The sequence below is a fragment of the Aotus nancymaae genome, unplaced genomic scaffold (assembly GCF_030222135.1).
Source record: "Aotus nancymaae isolate 86718 unplaced genomic scaffold, 86718_ANA_hifiasm-v0.15.2.pri h1tg000158l, whole genome shotgun sequence".
NCBI lineage: Eukaryota > Metazoa > Chordata > Mammalia > Primates > Aotidae > Aotus > Aotus nancymaae.
Window position 1 is genome coordinate 662,625 of NW_026988573.1, and position 18,218 is coordinate 680,842.

The following is an 18,218-nucleotide window of genomic DNA, read 5'->3' on the forward strand; positions in this document are numbered from 1 at the left end:
GGCTGTGACAAGCAAAAGATACATATTTAATCCCCATAGCAACCACCAACAAAATAAAGCAAAGAGATACAGCTAAAAAAGGAAGTTGAAGAAAGAAAACAGATTACTAAAAAAATATTTGGTTAATCCAAAAGATGGCAGGAAAGGAGGAACAAAGAACAGATGACACAAGTAGAAAACAAAAAACAGGCCAGGCGTGGAGGCTCATGGGAGGCCAGGGGGGAGGTTCACTTGAACCCAGGATTTGAGGGTGCAATTAGCTATGATCGCACCACTGTGCTCCAGCCGGGGCAACAGAGCAAGACCCCATCTCTTAAAAAAAGTGAGACCCAACTACATGCCATCTACAAGACACATGTTTAGACTATAAGACACAGACAGTTTCAAAGGAAAAGAATAGAAGCTATATCATACAGACACAGATCATAAGAAAGTTAGAGAAACTTCATTAACATCAGACAAAGTAGACTTTAAGAAGATGAGCATTGCTAGAGAGGCAAAACATTTCCTAACAATGAAAGGGCCACTTCACCAATAAGATCTAACTATCCTTACTGTATGCAGTTGGCCCTCCGTATCCATAGTTTCTACTTTCATGGATTCAACCAACCACAGATTGAAAATATTTGGGGTAAACATTACGTCTGTACTGAACATAAAAAAGACATGTACCGTCTTTTTTCCTTGTCAATATTCCCTGAACAATACAGTATAACAACTGTTTGCATAGCATTTACATTATATTCGATATTATAAGTAATCTAGACATGATTTAAAGTGTATAGGAGAATGTACGTAGGTTATATGCAAATACTATGCCATTTTGTATCAGAGACTTGAGCATCCTTGGATTTTGGTATCCAAGGGAGGCCCTGGAACCAATCCCCACGGATACTGAGATGTGACAGTATGTACTTAATACCAAATGACATGAAGCAAAAACTTGCAGAGAAATAGACAAATCCACAATTAAGAGTTGGGAGATTTTTGACATTTTGGGCAGATGATCGTAAAAAGTTAAAAATAAAAGAGTTGGGAGAGTTTAACACACCTCTCTCAATAACTGACATAATAAGAAGAGCGAGAATAATTAAGGACATAGAAGAATTGAACACTATCAAACATCTTATTCTAATCAACACTATAGAACACTATATCCAACAATGCAGAATACCTATTTTTTTAAAGTATACTTGGGGCCAGGTGTGGTGGCTCACGTCTGTAATCCCAGCACTTTGGGAGACTGAGGTGGGCGGATCACCTGAGGTTGGGAGTTCGAGACCAGCCTGACCACCACGGAGAAACCCTGCCTCTACTAAAAATACAAAATTAGCCAGGTGTGGTGGCGCATGCCTGTAATCCTAGCTACTCAGGAGGCTGAGGCAGGCGAATCGCCTGAACCTGAGAGGCAGAGGTTGTAGTGAGCCAAGATCATGCCACTGCACTCCAGCCTGGGCAACAAGAGTAAAACTCTGTCTCAAAAAACAAAAAAACAAAAGTACACTTGGAATTCACCAGTATAGACCATATATGCAAATTTCAAGGGATCAAAATCACATAGGGTATGTTCTTTTACTGCAAGAGAATTAAATTAGAAATCAAGAATATAAAGCAATCAGGAAGATCCCCAAATAGTGGGAATTAAGCCAAGTGTATTCTAAATAATACATGAGTCAAAAAAGAAACCAGAGGCTGAGGTGGGAGGATTGCTTCAGGCCAAGAAATGACACCAGAATGGGCAACATAGATCCTGTCTCTACCAAAAAAAAAAAAAAAATTAGCTAGGCATGGTGGCACACACCTGTAGTCCCAGCTACTTGGGAGGTTGTGGTGGGAGGATCACTCAAGGAGTTGGAGGCTGCAGTGAGCCATGATTGAGCCACTGCATTCCTGGGTGACAGAGCAAGACTCTATCTCAAAAGAAGGAAGAAAGGAAGGGAGGGAGGGAAGGAGGGAGGGAGGGAGGGAAGGAAAAAAGAAAGGAAGGGAGGGAGGGAAAGGGGAAGGAAGGAGGGAGGGAGGGGGGAGGAAGGGAGGATTCATGCTCACTGTAAACAAAAATCTGAACTGTACACAGCTCTGCCGAGATAAGCAGTTTGGTGTATGGATGTTTCTTCAGGTTTTTTTTCTGAGCATAGACTAACGTGCTTTTTTAAACAAAAATGAGGTTACCCCCTGGACACTGCTGAGCAAACTGTTTTCTGCCCCTCCCTTATTTAGCCGTGTATCACCAACATCAAATAACTTTATAGGTTTATTTTTAATAGCTGCCTCAGAATCTATTACATGGGTTTATCACAACTTATTTCACAAACCTGCTTATTAGCAGAGTTAGAGGTTTGCCTCTGTTTCTCACTCTGCTTCTGCCACATCTCTCGCTGCATATCTGGGTGTTGGGGCAGAATAAAATCCTAGGAGTTAAATCCCAGGGTCACAGGGTTTGCGCAGTTAGCGCTTTAACCAGTCGTGGCTTTCACCTTTCTGAAAGTCGTACATACTCCCACCATTGTAAGAGGGGTCTTCTGATGAACTTTGTGGGAGCGAGTGTGCGGCTGTTTCTGTTTTTACCGGTTTGGAGGTGTAAGAGATTCACAGATGTGAAGATCAGATCCAGGCCAGCAGATGACCACAGAGGATCAGACAGTGCCCGGAGCCCTGGGTTCAGACAGACGTTTGCAGAGACCTCAAGGCTACCGCTTCCTGCCTTAGGTGCCTTAAATGGGTTTACTGAAATCTTATGACGGCTTGTATTTATCAAGAACACCTTTGAGAAATGTAAACATTCCGAGGTAGTCTCTAAATTCTTAATTATCCAAAAGAGCCCCATCATGGCTCTTTGGTAACAAGCAAAAACCATGATGAGCTTTTTCTATTACACTTTTTTGAAAATCTAGGCAGGTAATTTCATCTCTTCATGATTTTTGTGCTGAACGCAATTTAAATTAAAAAAAAAAACAACTTTCCTTGAATGAGAGTGTCTGTATCATTAAATAGAGCACTGAAACAATGATTTCCATAAAGCCGTGCTCTCTATGAGGGTACTGCTGTTGTGTTTGCAGACGCTCCCTCCGTCCCTTCCCTTAACCACGTGTGCACACACTCACGTAAGCCAGCGGTGCACCGCAGGTAGACTGCTGATCAGCGTGACAAAGAAGCCTTCCCTAACACTGCTGGAAATGCCGTCTTACAATTCTCTTAAGAGGAACAATCCAAAGGAGAAGGAATTATTGCAATAATTTATTTTTAAAAATTGGCTTCAGGAAAAGCATTTTTTATTCTAAATGTCCTGGTTAATTTTCCACAGTAATCAAATTTGCAGATTAACTGCTCAGGTCTCTATCTTCATTTTAGGGGCAGGACTTTTGTCATGGATTCCTTGCTAGTCTCAGTGGCTTTAGAACTGTAGGTTGGAGGAGGCTTCACTGAAAAGCATTTTTATTCAAAACTTGATCCTTTTGGGGTGGTATATACTCACGTTTGTACGTATATACAAATATACACACAAATGTATAAAAATGTACATGTATTTGTAGGCATATTTGTGTGTGTGTGTGTATATATGTATCTGTATTCCCGCTACATAATCATATGGTATAGATGTATAGTTTGGGAGGATGTATGCATATTTATATATTTGGGGTACAGGTGTCATGTTTCCTTAGTAAATCCAGTAGAGGCTATTTAGACTTGTGGAGCACGGTGTGCAGGGGGGCAGCGCTTTTAACTCCCTTCAACCCAGCAGTGTGTCTCTGCTGCAGGTTCTTCCTCCTTCCTATCACTTTATCCTCCTGAACACAAGCTGGCATCTAAGACCACCTGGGACCACCCTGGGAAAGACCTGGAGAGCTGATTTCAATATTCTCTCTCCTCCTGGTAAAATATTTATTGAAACTGTGCAGAGTGAGAAGTCTTCCTCTGGTTCAGAAATTGTTTGCCTGTAAACACACTGACCTGGGTTGGGGGAGACAAGCGAGACTGGAGAAAATAAATAAACAGCACATTCCCGTTATGCAGGTGCAGAGGCTTCAGGGGAGACGGCAGGGGTGAGACGGGAGCCACCCCGGTGCACAGCACAGACAAACCCTCCGCTCCAAAGGATATAAAAAATGATGACTGAAAAATGTTCTGTCTCTTTGGGCTGTGGACATGTTTTTAGTGGTTAATGTTTTTATGGCACTATTCTTTGGGAGGAAAAAAATCTATTCCTGCAAAGATGGACTGACAGAAAATTGTTAAGAACAAAGAGCCAGAAAGAGAAGTGATACGACCCTTCTCCCTGCACACCCCCCTCCCCCGAAAATGAGGGAGCTGGGGAGCGGGAGCAGGAAGCAGGGCAAGGCTGGGCAGCGCCTGGGGCACTCACCGTTGACAAGCCCATATTTCTGGGCCAGGAGGGCGGCCTGCAGACTTTTCCCACTGCCCACGGGCCCGAGCAGCAGCACCCTCGGGGTGAATGGGGCATTAGTACGATGGTTGCTTTGGACATAGGTCAGAGCTGGAAAGAGAGGATATGAAGATAATCAACCCAGGTCCTAAAGAACAGGAAAGCAGCTGGCAGCCCTCTGCTTTGGCTCTTTTAATGGCAGTAACTCTTTTTCTCTTTCACAGCACCATGGAAGCCCTCTGTGCATCTGCCCAGCAGCCAAAGGTGAAGAGGCAGGGAAAAGAAGTACGTGGCAGGCCTGGGCACCAAGGCAGGGAGCAAGCAGTGAAGTCCACAGAAGCCACCCACCGAGTACTGCCCTGGAACTCCTCTAAACATGGTGCCAGGGTCTGCACGTCTTTCCAGGTTGACTAGGGCTGGCTGAGTTGCAGTTGGGAGGCTGGTCCCAGGACGTGACAGCACTCTATAGGGCTGGTGGTTTTCACACTGAATCAGGCTGAGCCTCCTAACCGGAAGCCCAGGACTAGGCTGGTCTCCTAGAAGTGCACGCTGGCTTTCTGCTAGGTGCACCTGAATGTCAGACACAGGCTTTGATAAACATGTCAAGCCAAATGGGGGCCCAGTGCACAGGGACTTCCGAAGGACTCGAATTGGTGAAGAGTAATTTGTGCAGCTGCACTCTGGTGACACCAACGTCGCTGCAAGTCTCCAAAGAGGCAGCAATCAAATAGGTCACAGGAGTGGATGAATGTAGCTGCATGGCCCTGGCCTGCGGTGTGCCCCTGGCATTTGGTGAACAAAGAAGTGAAGACATGGGGTGAGTGTCTCCCACAATGAGGCCACCTGCACCACAGGGGGCACTGGATGCCAAGAAGCCACAGGGAAAAGCTACTGAACATCAAACCAGGTCACCTCCCGCCAGAGCTCAGAAGCAGGGAGCTGTGAGAAAAGGCTGATGAGGCTATAAAGGGCAGCATTTCAGGCGCCTGAACCAGGGGAGACGCCCAAAGACGAGGCACGGACCTGTGCCAGCCCCCAAGCCAGCCTTCAAAATGCGTCTCCTTCCCTGGGGAGACCTTCCCCCTCCTGCCAAGGCCCCAGTCTGTCCTGTGCAGTCAGCCATGGGTGCCCCGTTACACCTTCCTGCCAGTCTGCCTTTGCCAATGTGCCTTGCAGTGGATTCTGTGCTGGGTGAGGGGCCAGGCCATCGCGCCTCCTTCAGGAACGTGCCATCCAAGAACCAGGCAGGTTCCTCATCCTCAGCACTACCACCATTTGGGGCCAGATGATTCTTTGTTGTGGGGCTGTCCTGGGCACTGCGTGATGTTGAGAAGCATCCCTGACCCCTACCCGCTAGGTGCCAGTAGCACAACTGCAAGGTCTGACAACCAAAGAGCCTTTTCAGACATTGCCAAATGTCCCCGGGGGTGCGGTGGGAGAAAAATTGCCCTGGATTGTGAACCGCTGGGATATGTGCATGGTGAAAATCCTGAATTCTAAAATCTTTGCAGGACTTTTAAATCGGAAGGGCCATTAGAGATGCTACAGTCCCCTCTTTCTCGAAGGCACAGATGAGTTAAACTGGACCATCTTCCAGGTGGTGATCAGCATCAGTGGCATGTACTAATTGCTATGACAAACACTCTATAGGCATCATCTCGTTGGTTTGACCCAGCAATCCCATGAGGGTTGTGTTCCTCATGTCCCATTTTACAGATGAGCCCATCAGGCTGAGACGTGGCAGAGCTGGGGCAATGCTCCCAAACCTCCTGCCATGGGGAACCGTTCCTCCACTGAGAGAAGCCCAAAGGAAGCTGCTCAGGCGAGGCTCTCTTTCTTCTCAGACCTTCCATAATCCCGTGCATCCGAAAAGCACAAATACTACAGGCAAAGCAGCCTGCTTACAAATGATGCTTAATTTACAGTAAATAACTAAGTTAATTAGAAGTAATGATCCCCCAGACAGTCTCAACATCTAATTATTCTTTTTTAAAATATGTGGTTGCTGGATGCACTGCAGAGAGATTAAAAAAGCACACAGAGAATTTTGCATTCCAATTTTCAATTTATCTCTCTGCATTATTAATTAATAATAATTAATATTCAGACACTCACATTTTTATTTACAATTCCAGGCATGAATTCTTTATGAACGATCATATGAACTTTTAAATTTAATTAAGTAATTTGGAAGTAATTAATGTGTAAATTCAGAATCGTGGCATAAGATAAATGTTGCGGTTGTTTATCTTAAGAGTGCAGTGTTTGCTACTAAAGACCCTTCCGAGATGTGAAATCACTGGGAAATTATGAGCATCATAAGCCTGGCATTTCTTCTTTAAGTAGCATCATTTTCTACTTCTACTAACCCACCCGTTGGCTGACTGCCCCCTTCAGAGGGCGAGGCTGTTCCGTCCACGCCGGCGAGCATCGCATTTCCGGGCTCAGTGTAGCAGTGAGGTTTACGCACCGAGTCTACTGGCACGAGAGGGTGCTGGGAGAGTCAGCAGGGAAGGGCTTGAAGGAGCTCGAAACCACCTCCCCAGCAGAACAGAACTTTTCTTGGAGAGATTTGAGAGAATATATGAAAAAAGGACTTTGTAAACTGTCAAGTGTCTTAAATATCTGTGATGCTCCCTGCATCATAAACGCTTCATTTACCTGACACTGCGTGGAAGGGAATAACTAGATTTTGAGATGACTGTAGCTCAGCAAGACTTTTAAACACGATAATACAGCTGTTTGGGGATAGAATTATTCTGCCTTGCCCTTGCCTATTTGGACAGGGTGTCGAACAATGATAGGAGCTATGGCGTCTGATGTTTACTGAGCACTTGCCCTGCGCCAGCACTGGGTTTGTGGCTGCAGACACATGATTTGGAGAATCCCATTTAATCCTCACCTGGGAGGAGGGCACACGTTTTGGTCCTATTTTAGGACCAAAACTAGGGCTCCAAGGAGTTAGGAGAATTGCCAGAGACTGCACGGATGACCTGTGTCGGGGCTGAGATTGGAACACATGGCCCAGCTCAGCCGTCCCCCAGCCTCGCACAGGCTGCCTGCAGTTGCTCCCGCGCTGCTGTGAACACTGGCCATGGCTGTGGACAGCGATGCAGTGCCGGGCGCAGGGCCACGTATTTCCATCCTAAATGAAGCATACCAGCTGAGTTGTGTTGTGTGTGTGTGTGTGTGTTTTGTCGTGTGTGGCAGTGGTGGTTTTGTTTTTGTCTTCATCTTTAAATATTTTTTCTTTCTTCTCCTTTCAAGGTCAGGCTCAAACTTCTTGCTACCACGTCCTTCCCACCCCGTCCCTCACCTCTCCTCCTCCCAACCCCATCACCGCCAAATCTGCTGTGGGCCAGAGATGTGCCCACGTCTGAGTGTGGGACGCTAGCCCAGGGTGTCCAAGTGGGGCACCCCCAGGGGCTCTGCACACATGCATTTCTGGACAGGGAGCCCGGGTCATCTATGACTTGACTCCCGGGCATGTCCCAGACACTGGCCACTATCAGAGTAAGGGACAAAGCAGTAAAGGGCACAGTGAACCCTGCCCTCAGCTGCTTGTACCAGGTGGGGCTGCCAGTTTGTGTTTACCTTGGTAGAAGACGTCCATACACGGCTGGTCAGCACTGATGACCTTGAGGATCTTGGGGTAGGAGGGGATGATCCTGACGATGTTCCTATGATATTCTAGCAGTTTCCGAGCCGTCTCCAGCTCTGAGATGCCCTCTGGCACCATCAGACGGTTCTGGATTTCAGATTCGGGTGGCCAGTCAAAGGTGGTGTGATAAATCTCTGCACAGAGGGAGGTGCGCAGTTAGAAATACCCACACAGGGGCCCTGTGGGTGCTGCTGTGCCTGGCTGGGGTGCCTCCGTCCTGGACGCCAGGGTCTACAAATTCCTGGGGTGTGGCTGACTGCAGCAGGTCACCGACGCTCAACACCAGCACGTCCAGCTGCTCTGAGCTTGCTCTTAACTACTGTTCTTGTTACAATATGAGAACAGGTCCCAGGGCAAGGGCCGCTGAGAACTTCTGAGCACTTACTCTGTGCCAGGCACTCTGACAGGCACTTACCTGCAGACTCTCATTTCATCCTCACAGCCATCCCGTCACACATTAGGATTTGGGATTTTCATCCCCAAGTACAGATGAGAAAACTGAGTCTCAGGTATCCCATGTCTACAGCCAGAAAGGGGCAGAGCCAGGGATCCACAAACCCAGGTCTATGTGCTGCCAGAGCCTGAGCCCTGGGTGATCAAGGGCAGCCCCGTCTCCCCCATGCTCCCACCAGCCCCTTGCTCAACTGTCTGGTCTTCAAGGCCCAGTTCAAGGGCCCTGTTCCCTGCAGCACCTGCCAGTTCTCCCAGGTAATGCTCATGCCTCTCTCTTCTGTACACATGCCAAGGAATGAGGGGTGTTGCGGGGGGCACATAATTTGTCCTAGGGAGATGCAGACACATCCCCTGGCTCCTGTGTGGGCTCCAAGCCCAGGTCCCCGGCATGACCCCTCACACTCTACTCTGGTTCTGTCACAAGGTCTCCTCCTTTAACCTAAATGGGCCTCCCTTTCCTCATCTACCAGAATGTATCCTTGCCGGTGTCTTCCAGCTCAGAGCCCAGCCTGTGGTAGCCTTCCTCATGTCCCTCTGTGGGTGCCCAGAGCAGAATGCGTGCTCAGGAAATGGCAGGCAGGCTGTCATCACCATGGCCTCCGAAAGCCTGTGGCGTGGGGTGGGGTGGCTGCAGCCATACCTCCCGTTTGAGGATCGATTCTCTTCCCCAAGTTTCTCTCGATCAGGACCGTGTCTGGAGCACTCAGCATGACTGGGCAGGGAAGAAAAGGAGCAAAAGCGGGCATGTCAGGCAGTAGGCACCACACATTGGAATATCATGGACCAATACTTGCTTTAGGTTTTTTTTCTTTCTGTATAATGACATTAAAACAATAATCATCTCCCATTCCCATGAATTCCTAAGAGAAAGGTCTTCTTGCACCCAAACACAAAGAACATAATATCAGGACAGAGCACGGCCCATGACTGAAGATTTTGCCTGCTAACAACTTTCCTCGTCACAGATAATGCCGTGATGGGCATCCCTGCATGCACCGAACACTCGTATAGCATTCTAGTTGATTTCCTAAAGAGAGTTTCTGAGATACGAGATTCCTGGGACAAGGAATTGCCAGGCTGAAAGCAAAATCCCGCTTTTCTTGAGAACCCGCCCTGAATACATTTAGCTCTGTGAAAAATTCAACTGTGCTGCCCTCCTCTTCCTTGCTGGGTCTTGGACAGTGCCTGGGCTGAGGTCGGGGAGCAGGCAGCATGAGCGGAGTGCTCACCGGCTCACTGGCCGCCCCTAGGGGCAGCGGCTCTGGCAGGGGGAGGGGGCCCTGGGGAGCTACTCACTGACGTGTCTGGGGGCGATCCCAAGGGTCTGGATCCTCAGAGCCTGCTCACGCGTCTCAGGGATGCCATCCAGAATCCAGCCCTAGACAGAAGATTCAGAGACGTGCTCATCTGTTTTTATTTTTAGATTTTTTGGGAATTATTTTAAAAGGAATATAATAGCTTTACAGAAAGACTAGAGCTTTTAAGACAAAACAAAAACTAAATGTTTATTGTCGCTACCTCATCCTTCTTTAAAAACTACTTTGTAATATATTATTATATTCCCTTCAGAATCTTATGTTGGTGATTATAATCATAACATATATATTTTACATCTTGATTTTTTCCACCACACGATAGTGACCACAGCATCTCTTCATATCTGCACGGCTCCTCATTGTCCCCATTATCAATGGCTGTGCAGTGTCCCACCAAGAGAATGTACACAGCCACTTAACTACGCCCACGAATGAACATTTCAACTGCTAACGTGTTCACTATCATAAATAATACCTCGATGAGCATCTCTGCACATCTAGTGCTTTCCACAGTTTGGACAATTTCCTAAAGAGAGTTTCTGAGATACGGGATTCCTGGGACCAGGCTGAAAACAAAACCCCATTTTTGTTTTTATTTTCTGCCCCATATCTCTACAGGAACACCCCACTTTTCTTAAAAACAAACCCTGGACTATGATTCAGATCTGCCGCTAACCTGTTACAGGATTGAAATTCCTCAGACATCAGCCTCCTCTTGGTACAGCTAGGAAACTGGTTTAGAGGTTTGTTTTTACTGTCTATTATAGAGAGAGAGCCTTGCTACGTTGCCCAGGCTGGTCTTGAACCCCTGAGATCGCGCAATCCTCCCGCTGCAGCCTCCCAAAGTGCTGGGATTACTGGCGTGAGCCACTGTGCCCGGCCTTTACTAACTCTTTAAATCCAACTGGGAGAGTAATATACAATCACCGTACACTATGTGGAAAATACTGAAAAGCTGAAATAATAATAAGAGTCACTGATAACACCTCAGACCCAAACAAGCCACTGTCAACGTTCTGGAATATCTCCTTCCAAGCATCAAGTGCAGACACCTTTTTTCCTGGGGGCTGGGACTTGTGGGGGAGGGGAATCACACTGTATATACGATTTGGTAATTTGTTCATTTCTAGCAAAAACATTTCGTGAACATTTTCCCATGTCACAAAGTGCTCCTTGCGTAGAGGTTTTCATAGCTGCCTGGTGTTGCATGAATTGACCTGACGTTAACTGGGCCCATATTGTTGCTCATATTTTTCAGCTCGATTCCAGTTTTCTACTATTATAAGCAATGTTGTATATGCATCTTGATGCCTGTCAAACATCCTCAGATAAATTTCTAGAAGTTGATACCTTCTTTTATGACTTTTGATATATTTTGCCACATCGCTCTACAAAGTGGCCCACCAGTTTATGAATCCAATGGCAACGCATCTGTTTCCTTGCATCCTGCCAATGTTGGGCATTATTTTGGGGGAAAAAAAAATCTGTCCAGCAAAATACAGTATACTACTGCTGCTTTAATTTACATTTCTTTGATCATTAATGAGGTTCTGTATTTTTTTCCGTATGTGTATTTGCTATTTGAATTTTTTTTCTTTTCCAAAATGTCTGTTCATGTCATCTACTTTCCTCTTGGGGTCTCGTCCTTTTATTTATTGACAAAAGCTCTTTACATATTAAGAACAATAACCCATTTTGGATTTTGGCAAACACTGCCGCAAACCCCTTGAGGCAAACAATGTTGCCAACATTTCCAGCAGTTTGTCTTGCAGCCTTTTCATTTTGTGTGTAGTGTTGCTTTTAACACACCAGTTTGTGGCCAAATCAATCACTGCTTTCCTCTGGATTCTGGCATTGTGTGGATGCACAAAAATGCCCTCTCCACTGCAAAAGCTGATAAACATTCACTTGCCTTTAAATCATGTTCTTGGGTTTTTACTCTTTACATGTAAATAGTAATGATTTGTGTAACAGAGCCACAGTTTAGCTTGCGAACGCTGTGGGGCTGTGATCTAATCTGCTTCCTTGTGGCTCACCACCTGTTCCAAACTCGCCCACGGTATAGCCTATCTTTTCCCCTCTGAGGACACTTTTATCACAGTCTAAATGCTGATACGACATTGGCTCTGGCCTCTTTCTGCTGATAGTTTGTTAAATTCTTTTTATTTAACATTTAAATTGTTGTTGTTTTGTAAGTTACCATAATGTCTGGTAAAATAGGCTTTCCCTTCTATTTTTTTTTTTTCAAAATAAGGTCTTTCAGGTAAACATTAAAAATATTTTGTCAGATTCCCAAGTGGAAATTCCCCTAGGATTCTGGAACGACATTAAATGCGTAGATCAATTCATGACAAATGGACAAGTCAACGCATTATCTTCTCATTTGCTTAAGTTGTTTTTTATGTCCCTCAGCAATGTCCACATTCAACCACTTCTAAAGTCCTTTCAAGTCCCATGAGTCGAGTTACACACACACACACACACACACACACACACACACACACACACAATCTAATGCTTTAAACTTGATGTCCAGATAAATTAGTAAAGTGAGCTTTGGAAGACTGAAAGAAAGCAGTGAATTGCTTCAAGTCTCCATTTTGCAGGAAGGGAGATCAGGCAACTGGGAGTCCATGCTGGGAGCCCCCACTTGCTATAGAGTCCTCCCCTCAAGGCATTATGAGACTCAGTTGCTCTAAGGTCAGAGGATGGTCTGATATGGGCGGACTCAGCCTCCAGGTCACTCACGCCCACACCACCTGATTGACAGACACAGTGTGGGCGAAGGTAAGAGATGTCTTTCTTTAAAAACAAACAAAAAAGTGGTCTGGATGCAGTGGCTCATGCCTGAAATCCCAGCACTTTAGGAGGCCAAGGAGGGAGGATCGCTTGAGGCCAAGAATTTCAAACCAGCCTGGGCAACATAGTGAGACCCTCACTCTACCAAAAAAGATTTTTAAAAATTAGCCAGGTGCGTTGGTGCACACCTGTAGTCCCAGCTACTTGGGAGGCTGAGGCAGAAAGATCCCCTTAGTCCAGGAATTTGAGGCTGCAGTGAGCTATGATCATGCCACTGCACTCCAGCCTAGGTGACAGAGTGAGATCTTGTCTCTTAAAAAAAAAAAGCCTACATTTCTTCAATATTAAAATATTTAGGTTCCAGTAGCCTCCACTGACAGTTAGAAAAAAAAAAAGCTAAACAAATTCCAACAGCCTAAAGACTGTTGGAAAAATCCAGCAAGCTTTCATTAATTTCTTAAATTATACAGGAAGACTCACAGCCACGGGACCCCTGGTTTCTAGAACTAATGAAGCAAAAGGGCAAAACAAAAATTTTAACAGCCTTTCGCTCCCTCAAGTCCTTGTTATAGCCAGCCGAGCGCTGGGCTGCAGCTCTCAGGAAGAGCAAATCTACAGACGCGAGCAACGCTGGCAGAACCAGGAGGCGCAGCGTCTGAGAGCTCCCTCGCAGTTCCGGAAGCCGAACCAACATTTTCTGAACTTTAGCTAAATTCGTACCCCCTTATTTTTCCTTTATTTGGACGGGGAGGAACTGTGAGCCCATTGATTGCTGCTTCTAGTACTAGTAATTCTGTTTTGAGTCCCCTTTTGAAGCTGGAAGGTTGGAACTCCGTCTTTGCTCGGCACTGAGAAAGGCCTCTGCTTTTAATATTGCATTACTGAGCAATGATTATCATCTTGCCCATAAATTTGTAGTAGATATCAGTATGTGGTCCAAAGCTTTTAGAAGTATTCAGGGGAACAGCTCTCACTGACTTTTCACTGGAGAAAGCAGGACTTCCAATTACACAGGAAAAGTGCAGCAAAATGAGGAACATCTCTGTAATTAGCCTGGCCTCACTGGTGTGTCATTTTGGTGCAGATGTGAACATCTAAAAGGAAGAAGGTGGGGAGCTCTGGAGTGAGCCCTAGGCCACCAGCTCTCGTCTGCTCTTTCTGAATTGGGAGGATGGTACGATCACCTGGGGACTAAGAAACGAGGTCCCCGAGGAAGCCCTCGAGCGGCACCCAGGCCCCATTAGAGCCGCCCCACATGGTACGGAGAACGCAGCCACGGAAGCTCCTTCCCCCTGCGCCAGCCCACACTGGTCCACACTGGCACACCTGGAAGGGAGGGCGCCTTGACCAAACCTCTGCTGAGGGCTGGTCTGTCCTACGGCGTCCTCAAGATGAAAGCTGCAGGCTGGGTGCTCAGAAAGGATCTTCTCTCCCAGAGCCCTTGCATTTAAAGGGGTTATTTGCCCAGCTGTAAAATGGACTGCATGTTCATAGGGAAGCAGCAATTTTGGCTGGACGGACTTTAATGGCTGTAAATTATGGCAAAGCAAGAAGTCATCAGTCAGTATACAGCACCAGACGACAGCCATGATGGGACATTAAGACATTCCCAATAAGCCTGTGTTTCGAGCTTCGTGGGTCTCACGTCCAGGAGTGGCTGGATGTGGAGGTATCAGTCAATCCCTAATTAGAATACATTATCCATCTTCCTGACACTTCAGTGAAATGTCTATTCCACTCTGAGCTGCAGCTTTGTTCAGAGCAGGTTAATTGATATTCTGATGCCTTCGCTCACCATACCCCCGTGGCTCGGTTCTGTTTTATCACACATCAAAAAGGCCGTATGCTCAGGGCACTCCAGGCACCAGCGCAGAGCTGGAGGTCTGCACAGCTGCGAGGGGTATAGTATCACAGGAGGGACAAGCACTGAGCAGATGTCACAGATGAAAAAAAAGGAAAGAAAAGAAGCCAGCCAGCCTAGGGAACTTGGCGAGGCCCAGCAGAGCACGGCCTGATGCAGTAGGAGCCGTCCGGCTTTGTGCGAACACTGGCCTCTTTTGCCCTCCTGACTATTATTAAAGCGCAGTTAGCAACTTCACAGGGGAAGGCTCTGTTGCCCTCTGGGCCTCTGCCTTTTTGATGCGTTCCCTTTCTGCTCCTCCCCTCTCCTCCCAGAACCAGAGTGTGGTGCTCCCCTGGGCGTTTCCCCCAGTCCTGCCCCTGATCTGGCTCCCAGCTCCGGCAGCAGACTCCACCGAAGGTATTCCCAGGAGCTGCATGCTCAATCTGCAGTCCCAAGGAGGCAAGCTGAGGCCGAAGAAGGACTCGATAAATCAGTTTCGCTCAGCTCCAGGTCTGAACCAGGGCAAGCCTCACAAGAGGCACCACAGGCCCAACGTTGCCTAATGAAATACTACGTGGTTTCCCGACACAGAGGAGAGAGATTCTGTCAGCCAGGAAGGAAATGCGTCTTAAAAGATTCAGTTTGGGACAGTGATATGTTGTTCTAAAGTCAGTCGGTGGGAACAAGACTACTTTGATGAACACAGAAGAGATGACATCACCCTGCCCCAGTAGCAGTTACTTTGGTTTATACAAAAACATGAAAACTTTTGCTGCCATAGAACCCTGGGATGCCTTCCATATTCAGCTCATCTGAAAGAAGACCAGCAAGACTCTTTATCTCCAAGTTTAATCCCTAATATGCGACCCGTTAGCACTGAGCATGGAATGCGTTGAACATGGAACGTGAGTATTCCACATTCCACATGCATGACTGTAGCAGGACCTGTTACCCCTTAACTTGCTCTGATTCCTCCACCTGGGCAAGGTGTGCCCAGGGCTTTGCCTGATCTTTTTCTGGGCACAGCCTAACAGGGATTATGCTCTTACAACGCCAAAATATGTAGGAGTGATTTTTCTAAACAGCATCAAATTCCACCCTTGATAATCAATGACACACGCGTGGCGTTTTCATTTGGTTTGGTTTTGGCTTTTTTGAGATGGGGTTTCACTCTTTTCGCACAGGCTAGAATGCAACGGAGCAATCTTGGCTCACCACAACCTCCGCCTCCCGGGTTCAAGCGATTTTCCTGCCTCAGCCTCCCGAGTAGCTGGGATTACAGGCGCACGCCACCACGTTCGGCTGATTTTGTATTTTTAGCAGAGACAAGGTTTCTCCGTGTTGGTCAGGCTGGTCTCAAACTCCTGACCTCAGGTGATCCACCTGCCTCAGCCTCCCAAAGTGCTGGGATTACCGGCATGAACCACGGCGCCTGGTCGCATGGCATTTTTATACAAACGTGCAGATGCGGGGAGATCATTATTCCTAAGCATGCAGCCCACAAGCCAGGGATCACTAGGGTATGAAAATGTGGTAAAGCCGAAATGCAGGCATTCAAGAGGCTTTTTGTTAGTTCCTAAATAGTTAAAAAATTAAATCAAATTCAAATCAAAGGTCTATGGTGCCCCTGAAGCCACTCCATGGAAGGAGACATAGTTTGAAGAACAAATTGTTCTGTCCCCAGATGGACCAGTCTACCCCATCTCTGAGGCTGAGATGGCCCCAAGGTAGCCCAATGCAGAGATCACTCACCTTGAAGGTTCACATTTAGTTTTCCAGTTAAGACATAATGTGCTTCAGATGAAAGTAACAGACATGGATAGCCCAGCATCCAGGGCCCATTCCCCTCAAACACCTTAGACCATGTCTGTGGTGTAGACTCGCCTCTCTAGAACCAAGATTAGCCCTGGAAGGTATCAGTTTATTGTGATGGCAGAAAGCCGTGGCTTTGGAATCAGACAACCTGTGCCACAGCCAGTGTGTGACTTCCAGCCAGTCACTGCATGCCCTCTGGCCTCACTCTCCATCTCTGCACAATGGGAACAATAACCGTAGTCTAACTCACAGTTGATGAAATAATTAAATGAGGGTTATAAACAAACAGGCCAGGCACCGTGGCTCATGCCCGTAATCCCAGCACTTTAGAAGGGTAAGGGAGGACTATTTGATGGCAGGAGTTCTAGACCAGCCTGGACAACACAGCGAAACCCCACTTCTGCAAAAAATAAAAAATTAGCTGGGCATGGTGATATGCAGCCATAGTCCCAGCTACTCGGGAGGCTGAGGAAGAAGGATCACTTGAGTCCCGGAGTTCAAGGCTGCAGGGAGGTGTAACCACTGCACTGCAGCCTGGGTGACAGAGTGAGGCCTCGTCTCTGAAAAAACAATAAAACAAGTGTAGTGCCTGGAAACAAAGAAATGACCCAAAGTTAACTAGTTTTATCATTGTAATTTTGAGAAAGGTGAACTATCTTCTTTTTCTCTACCTGCTTCCAAGGGGTCCCACTTAAGTTTGTAGAACTTAATATAAACAATTGTTTGAAAAGGCAAATCTCTGGGAAACAGGAGCAACTGGCACTCAAGATATGAATGGAGGGAAGATCTTTAAGAATTAAGGAGGACTTGGGACAGACACATTTCTCTTTTTTTGAAACTGGGGTCTCTCTATATTGCCCAGGCTGCTCTTAAACTCCTGGCCTCGAGTCATCCTCCTGCCTCGGCCTCCCAAAGTGCTGGGATTACAGGTGCACCACCACACCCAGCTGGGACAGGCACATTACAACTAGAATGCGGGGGTCTAGTGAGCTGACAGCTGCAGTGGATTCGCCCCAAGGTGGGCTCACGCCATTTGCCATCCCTTGGCCAGCTGCCCTCCCTGAGGGGAGTTTGCTTGTCCTCTGGAAGGCCACGTGACTGTTTCCTTATCTGTAGAACAGGAATGGTGATGACGGTGCCTGCACTTCGTAGTATTTAGGACTACATGCAATGATGTACCTAAAGTGGCGGCAAACGTCTGGCAGACAGTAGGTGCTTAATAAACGCCTCCTGGCATACACAGGCTTTTCATAGTTGACAACTCATTTGAAACACAGACCAAACTGAGCCTAAGAATGGGAGAATAAGGAGTTGGCCTCCTTCTGCTCTGCCCTTCTGCTGTGGGTGCCCTGCTAACTCTTGGGAGGCAGGCCTGGCACCTCTGACTCTGCTCAGCCTGTGAAGAGAAGAGCCATGTGTTTGGTGCTTCTGGGTCCAGTCCAGTTCCCGGCATCCCCGAGCCTCTCCAATACTCTCTCCTGCTCCAAGGTCCGCTTGCATCTGCTGAAACCTCAGGCTCTATCCAGCGTTTGATCATCTCTTTTTTCTCTTCTACTGCAGTGAGAGGGATCTGAGGCATCCCGCGCCCACAGAGTGTATCGGAACAGGCATTCCTCTCCACATGGAGTGCTGCGGCTCTGCATATAGACACGTGGTCCACATGTGCCCTTTACAAGCCCGTATCACACCAACCAACCCACCATGGCCTCAGCATCAGGGTCTTCAGAAGCCCTGCCTCGTCGTGATCAGGCCATACGTTTCCCGAGTGGAACTCAGACCTCCCCTTCCAATCCCTGCAAACCTAACTGCATTTGTATTTGAGGAACACACAGCCAGGGCCTCGGCAGAGCTGTGGATCAATAAAACCGCACTCCTTGGAGGAGGCAAGTGACATCTATAAACCCGTGAGTGTCAAAACAATGGCAAGAAAATCCTGTGTTGCTACTG

General features: G+C 47.1%; 1 protein-coding gene across 2 annotated transcripts in view; it reads right to left on the reverse strand.

The window, feature by feature from the left end:
- Positions 1–18,218, reverse strand: part of AK8 (adenylate kinase 8) — a 159,085-nt gene that overhangs the window by 100,373 nt on the left and 40,494 nt on the right. For both annotated transcript variants that reach the window (XM_064371761.1, XM_021674102.2), the window contains exons 6-9: positions 9,795–9,876; positions 9,139–9,210; positions 7,979–8,179; positions 4,364–4,495 (exon numbers count right to left, since the gene is read on the reverse strand). In XM_064371761.1, the coding sequence (XP_064227831.1) occupies positions 4,364–4,495; positions 7,979–8,179; positions 9,139–9,210; positions 9,795–9,876 (487 nt within the window). The remainder of the gene's footprint in view (positions 1–4,363; positions 4,496–7,978; positions 8,180–9,138; positions 9,211–9,794; positions 9,877–18,218) is intronic.